We start from the raw sequence: 7,501 nt of genomic DNA on the forward strand, positions 1-7,501 counted from the left end.
TGGGACCCTGATTTTCCGTCCTGCACACACACACACACACACACACACCCCCCCCACATTCCTCGGACCCTGATTTTCCGTCCTGCACACACACACACACACACACACACCACCCCCACACTCCCCGGACCCTGATTTTCCCTCAACTCCCCCCCCACCCCCCCCACATTCCTCGGACCCTGATTTTCCGTCCTGCACACACACACACCCCACACACACACCCCATACACACATTTCTGGGACCTTGATTTTCCGTCCGGCACACACACACACACACACACACCACACACACATTCCTCGGACCCTGATTTTCCGTCCTGCCACCTCCTGGGGGCCGGGCCTCCCACACTTGCAAGTCTAGCTCCGCCCCAGAGCCGCCCCGTCCCCCCGCCCCGCAATAAACCCAGCCCCGGATGCATGCGCGGCACACTGGTCGCTGCCGTCGCTGGCCGTGGGACCTCGGCCGCCTGTGAGTATCCCCGCTCCTGTCTTTCCTTTCTCCCTCTCCTGCTCCCTCCCCGTCTTTCTAGACTCCCCTGTTGAGGAGCCTTTGCGCGCAGCCTTCCCTCTTCTGCAGTACAGCCTCTGGGTCTTGCACGTGAAGACTTGGGAGCAGATGTCCCGACGCCTCTCGGTCCCCGCAGGTTCTTGGAGAGGTCGGAGACTGGTACTGGAGAGAAGGACAAAGCCTGGCCGAATTTCCAGGGCACCCATGGCTACTGCACGGGGGCAGGGCCGGGCCAAGGAACTTGCGAGACTGCAAAACTGGGGCAAGTGTGGCAGAAGAGAGAGGGGTGGGAATTCGGGCACGAGCACGGGGTGCGGCGCGGAGGTGGGAGCCCGAGGCGCGCGGGCACGCGCGGGCGCCGCACTAGGGCCCCTTCCTCCGGTCGTGGGCCCCGCCGGCACCGCCCCTGCCTCTGCCGCCAGACCCCTCCACGGGGCTTCTGGACTCGGGGAGAGTCCACAGTTCCCAGCGGCTGCCTTTTTTGGAAGAGGGACAAGAAAATGTGGAATCTAAAAACGTCGAACTCAAGGACAGAGAGTGGCGGTTACGAGAGGCTGGAAAGAGGGAATGGGGAGTAGTCGGTCAAAGGGTGCAACGTTTCCCGTAGACAGGAGGAATAAGTTTTGAGATCTGTCGCACAGCAGTGACGATAGTCAATAATAATGGATTGTATGTTTTTAAATGACTAAGAATTTCGAATGTCTCACCATGAAAACGATCGGTCAGCGAGGTGATCGATATGTTACTTAGCCTGCTTTAATCATTCCACGTTGTATACATATATCAAAACATACTGTACCCATAATCGTGCACGATTATGATTTTTCAATTAAAAATAATATTAATTTTAAAAAGAAAAAGGAACAGCCGGTGTGCGGATTGGTCTGTCCCAGTGTCCCCCCCACTTGCAATGCGTAAGGGTCCCCTCCAGGCTACAAGGCACAGGCCGGGGGACAGAGTGAAATCGCCCGCCGCTGCGGGCTCACTCCTGGGGAAGGCGCGGCTCCCAAGTGCTGCGGGGGGCTCGGTCCGAGCCGAAGGTCTTGAGCCGAGAGCTCAGGGCAGCCTTAATCATCTCCTCACGGTTTTGCGCGGGGGCAAGTGTAAAACTCAAATCCTTTATTTCCCCGCTGGGGTCAAAGAAAGTTCGCACCTGAAAATGGGGCGGAGCAGCGGCGCCACCCGGTGGTTTTCTGGTGTCCCTAAGGCTGTGTGTCTTAGAACGCGTGGCTCTATGCATCCGAAAGAGGTGCATGGACTTCTTTCTATTCGGTTATTTGATGCTTTTTCTTGGGATTCGCTTCATGCGAGGTGAGCAACTGGGAATATTGGCACGTCCTGTAGCTATTCAGTGCCCTAGAAAAACTCTAGCCAAGAAGTGGCTGTGAAGAATTCGTGTGTCAAGTTACATTTTTTCCTTGCCTTAGAGGTTTCTTTAAGCCTAGGCTTTCTCATCTGTACATTGGTGTATTAGTCCGTTTCTGTTGCTTATACCAAAATACTTGAAACTGGGTAATTTATAAAGAAAACTACATTTATTGCTAACAGTTTCAGAGGCTGGGATATCCAAAGTCCAGGGAACACATCTGGTGAGGGTCTTGGCGGTGGTGACAGTGACCCAGGGGTCTCACATGGCAGAAAATGGTGGAGCAGAGAGAGACTAACCTCTCATATACTCTCCTCTTAAAGCCCTCAGAACCAGGCCCCTGACCACCATTATTAATCCATTCACTAGGCACGGTCCTACAATCTAATCACCTCTTCAAAGCCCCACCTTTCAATTACCATAATAGGATTTCCCACCCTCAACAGTTACAGTGGAGATTAAGTTCTGGGGGGGACATTCAACCTAAGGCAATTGGTAATGACAACAATGCTTACCTTACAGGCAAGTTATGAGGATAAAATGAGATAATACATATGAAGTGCTCAGAGCAGCACCAGAAACATAGTAAATACTAAATGAATGTGGTTGGCGTTAAATGATAACGATGGAAAGTATTATGGCAGCGCTGTCTGGCCTCAGTGCAATGGCTAGGGAATGGCAAGAATCCAGTCACTTCATGGCAGTTGACTATATGTTTACTGTGTTCCAGGTGCTTCAGGATGGTTCGTGCTAAGAGCTGGACCCTAAAGAAGCTCTTTGTAGGCAATCCTACTAGTAGTAACTTTGAGTTGAAGACAACTGAGCTCCCACCTTTAAAAAATGGAGGTAAGTCATACTAATAAGATTTCATAGTTGGAAGGGACTGTATCAACCTTTGCTGTATAACAAACTACCCCCAGAGTTTAGTGACTTCAAACAACAATCATTTATTAGTTTATAATTCTGTGGGTTGGCAATTTGGGCTTGGTTAAGCTGGATGGTGGTAGGTATCGTCTGGGCTAAATGGTCAGTTTAGGATGGGCCTCACTCACGTGTCGGGTGACTAGCAGGCTTTCCACTGGGTGCATGCCTCAGCTCTCCTTTATGTGGCCTTTCTACCAGGCTAGCTTGAGCTCTGTTCTCTATTGATCCCACAGATCTAGAGCAGCAGAAGTTGACAAGCTCCAATGTGCAAGCACTTTTCAAACCTCTACTTGTATCATATTTGCTAATATCCCATTGGTCAGAGCAAGTCACATAGCCAAGCGCAGATTCAAGGGGTAGGAAATAGATTTCTTGATGGGAGGAGTGGCAAAGAAGCCAGCACACAAGAGTGGGAGGGATTTGTGGCCATTTTGCAATCTGCCACAGAGACCTTTTCAGGATTCTCTGTGTTATGCCTCAATGTCATGTTGCAGGATCCCTCTGCTTCCACTGAAAATTGAAACTCACACTTGAGTGCATTACTATTTATGGCTTTGACAGACTGTGGGGAGGATGTCCTCTCTGTCCTGATGAGCCCAATGACAGTGGGGTAAGCACTGCCCAGCAGCCATGTGCAAAGTTCAGACTATCACGGGTGACTGTAAGGGGTGTTCTCAGGTGGGTAAGCTTTTGAGGAAAGGGGATGCAATCGAGAAGCATGGCAAAGCTGTCTGTCCCGTCTAAGTTGTGATGGCCACACTTGGGTTGAAAATTGCAGAGAATGTGTGCATGATGTGTATGCATATGCATCCACATATTCTTTAATACTAACTGAAGCTGCTAATGAAACCCTACGTGAGCCTTGTAACATAATGCTTATAAATGTGGCTCTGGGCAAGTTACTTAACCTAAACTTAAATAAAACAGAAGCAATAATTGTCGAGAACATCAAATGACATAATCCATGTAAAGCATGGAGTAAGTGCTGAGTAAATTACATCATCATCATCATCATCATTAACTGGGCTGGGCTAAATGTGAGGATCTTTCTTGTTTCTTCAATAGAAAGCACAGATGAGAAGGTAACCCTGAAGCAGAAATATTGTCTGTTTATTTAGAGTGTCAGAAACAGCAAAGGCATCAGGACTTTAGTTTCTAATTGCCTGTGGAATGCTTTATTTTGTAGAGGTCCTGCTTGAAGCTTTGTTCCTCACGGTGGATCCTTATATGAGGTAATATTTTCTCCAAAAAATTCTTATGTTGTGTGTTAGATGCTATTTTGAAGCTTTTAAATTATCCAACTGGGGGGCTGACCAGTTAGCTCAATCGGTTAGAGCAAGATATTATAACACCAAGACCAAGGGTTTGGACTCTGTACCAGCCAGCTGCCAGAACAAACAAACAAAATATTTTTAAATGCAAAAAAAAAAAAAAAAAATTTAAATATCCAACTGATTCAAAATACTGCCGTTTTCCCTTTCTGTCCTGTACCAGCCAGCTGCCAGAACAAACAAACAAAATATTTTTAAATGCCAAAAAAAAAAAAAAAATTTAAATATCCAACTGATTCAAAATACTGCCGTTTTCCCTTTCTGTTTCTCCCAGCATAGCATCACTGATGGGATTCCTGGATGCTCATTTTTTATAGGTGAAGGTCTGAGAAGCTTGGTGAGGGAATCACCTTGGTCCTTTTATTTTACAACCATCTCCTATCTGCTGTGCACAATTTGCCTTTCATTGCTCACCAAAATTGCTTCCAGAAAAAAATTAAAAGAAAAAAAGAAGCCAAAGCCCAATTTGTCCATTTTACTATTAGCAAATAATTTGGATAGAGGAAGATGCTAAGACTAAAATCAACTTTTCTTGCCCTCTATTTACCCGTATTCTTTTAATTCAGGTAGTCTGCACTTGACTTCTCAGCAAACAAGTCAGGGAGGGGAGGGAATAAAAAGCCTTCACAGGCCACTAAGTCCGTTGTAATCTTTTGCCTACGTAAATATAGCTGTCATTCTTTTAAATACTTTTTTCATAGCTGATTGATAAATATTCAAATTTCAAGTGAAAAATACAGTTTAAAAATGTTGATTAGCATCCCTTTTTGTGTGGCCACTGTTTTGGGGTAACATGTATCCATGTTACCGGACTCAGGTCTGGCTGCCTGCCTCCTTGAAAAGGAAAGAAAAAAAACTCAGAAGTCAAACAGTTGGTGTTAGAAAAGCAGATGTATTCAGCCGAAGGAGATGGTAGGCTATCCCATCTCAAAGATTTACATTTACTGAGGGGTTTTTAAAGGAAGGGTTGAGGGAATGGAATGTGGGAGGTGAAAAGCAGGAGAGCAGGAGATGTGAGTTATTAGGGGTCCATTTCTATGGGTCAGGTACAGGGTCTTGCCAAGTCCTCATCTGGTTTCTGTTCTCATCTCTGCTGTTATATCAGGACCCTGCAAGATTTTGATTTGCGCTGGTGTACTTGGCTGGTGCCCAAGGTCAGCTTCCAGTCATTTGGCCTTAATCATTTCTCAAAGCTCTACAAGTCTCAAAGAAAGAACTGTTAGCTTTGCAGAGTACTAATTAGCTTCTTGGCCCTGTTTTCCTACTTAGCGAGCAAGATAAGAAAGTCAGGGGATGGGAAGAAAGAGTGGAGAGAAAAAAAACTGTCCTTTTAAAAATCCTCTCCCCCTCTGCAGCCCAGGCAGCTTTAGGTCCCAACATGGCTTCAGTCCTGTTCACTACAACACCCAGTGGTGCCTGGGTTATATTTTTAAAGTCATTGGTAGAAACTCATCTACAATTGAACATGCTGATAAGATTCTCATGTTCATTCATAGAAAAATACTATCGAGTGCTTCTTCGGGGGTCACCCCTAGCAGCTTTCCTTCTGCATTTCACCTAGTTGTATTGCCTTCTTGCTTCTGGGTTTTATTGCTGCATATATTTATCCAATGGATTTCCATTTGGCTGGAAAGGCAAGACAATTACCCCCAGATGTTCTTGGGTATAAAGAATAGAATTTTTTTTTTTTTTTCAGAGTGGCGGCCAAAAGATTGAAGGAGGGTGATATGATGATGGGGCAGCAAGTGGCCAGGTAATTATTTCCATTTGTCCCAATGCTTGGAAAATATGCCTCCCCTTACCTCTTGCTGGGCACTGTCTCTTTCCAGTGATCCTACAATTTCTTCAAGCTTTGTGGTTCACTCACTGTTTGATCTTAGAAGCAACTTAGGAAATCTGCCCGCTTCCTGACTAATTAGGAGGGAGGGAAAGATGTGAAATTGTCATTTCAGCCTCACTTCGCCATTCTTACTTTTAATTACTAAAAAAAATATATATTCATCCAGTTCATGATTATTGTAAAAATCAAATAAAACAAAAACTTTTATCTTGGAAACTGAAAGTTCCCTCATCATCTGAACCTTAAAGAGGACTTAGTGTATTATTATTTCAAAAACTGGGCTGGCTGGTTAGCTCAGTTGGTTCGAATGCAATGTCAGTAACACCAAGGTCAAGGGTTTGCATCCTCTCCAGCTGCCAAAAAAACCCCAAAATTGTTCAGTGCGCATACCTTTATATATATATATATATATATATATATATGATGACCATAACATAGTGAGAAAAAGCAATTTGCTGAAGGGCATACAAGCCCACTAAATATATATATTTAATGGGATGTATATATATATATTTATATATATATTTAGTGGGCTATATATATATCTATATAGATATATAGATATTTTTATATATATTTAGTGGGCTTACTATGTTATGGATATCTATTGTTAACTACATAAATATACCACCTTTTAATAGCTACAAAATATTCCATTGTATTCTGCCATTTAACTAATCTGCTACCGATAACTGTTTCCACTTTTTTCTATTACAAATAATTCTTCAAGGGTCATGTATGTATCTATATGTGTGTGTTTTTTTACTCTTTGCCCACTTAGATGAGTATTGCTTTACATTAAATTCCCAGAAGTATAAATTCTAGGTCAAAGGATGTATTAGTCCATTTTTGTGTTGCTGTAGAATACCTGAAACTGGGTAATTTGTGAAGAAAAGAGGTTTATTGGGCTCACAATTCTGGGACAGCTGCATCTGGCATGGGTCTCAGGCTGCTTCTACTCATGGCGGAAAATGGCAGGGCAGCCTGTGGGTGAAAGGATACCACATGGCGAGAGGAAGCAAGAGAGAGAGGGAGGGGAGGTGCTGGGCTTCTTTTAACAACCAGCTCTTTTGGAAACTAATAGAGTGAGAATTCACTCACTACCACACACGTGCTCACACACACACACACACACACACACACACACACAACTAACAGAGTGAGAATTCACTCACTACCACACATGCGCACGCGCACACACACACACACAACTAACAGAGTGAGAATTCACTCACTACCACACATGCGCACGCGCACACACACACACACAACTGATAGAGTGAGAATTCACTAGGGCCGGCCCGGTGGTGCACTGGAGAGTGCGCCGCTTGGGAGTGTGGCGGCGCTCCCGCCGAGGGTTCGGATCCCATGTGGAGACCGGTTCCCGCTCACTGGCTGAGCGCGGTGCGGGCGCAACGCCAAGGGTTGTGATCCCGTTACCGGTCAGTAAAAAAAAGACAGACCGGTTCCCGCTCACTGGCTGAGCGAGGCGCGGGGGCAACACCGAGGGTTGCGATCCCGTTGCTGGTCCC

General features: G+C 45.4%; 1 protein-coding gene across 1 annotated transcript in view; it reads left to right on the top strand.

Annotated features, from left to right (window-relative positions):
- Positions 1-391: 391 nt before the first annotated feature.
- Positions 392-7,501, top strand: part of PTGR1 (prostaglandin reductase 1) — a 39,497-nt gene continuing 32,387 nt past the window's right edge. Inside the window, exons 1-4 of the mRNA XM_008583904.1 lie at positions 392-469; positions 2,605-2,720; positions 3,985-4,030; positions 5,826-5,882. Of these exons, the coding sequence (XP_008582126.1) occupies positions 414-469; positions 2,605-2,720; positions 3,985-4,030; positions 5,826-5,882 (275 nt within the window). The 5' untranslated portion in view covers positions 392-413. The remainder of the gene's footprint in view (positions 470-2,604; positions 2,721-3,984; positions 4,031-5,825; positions 5,883-7,501) is intronic.

The sequence above is a fragment of the Galeopterus variegatus genome, unplaced genomic scaffold, assembly GCF_000696425.1.
Source record: "Galeopterus variegatus unplaced genomic scaffold, G_variegatus-3.0.2 Scaffold3077, whole genome shotgun sequence".
NCBI lineage: Eukaryota > Metazoa > Chordata > Mammalia > Dermoptera > Cynocephalidae > Galeopterus > Galeopterus variegatus.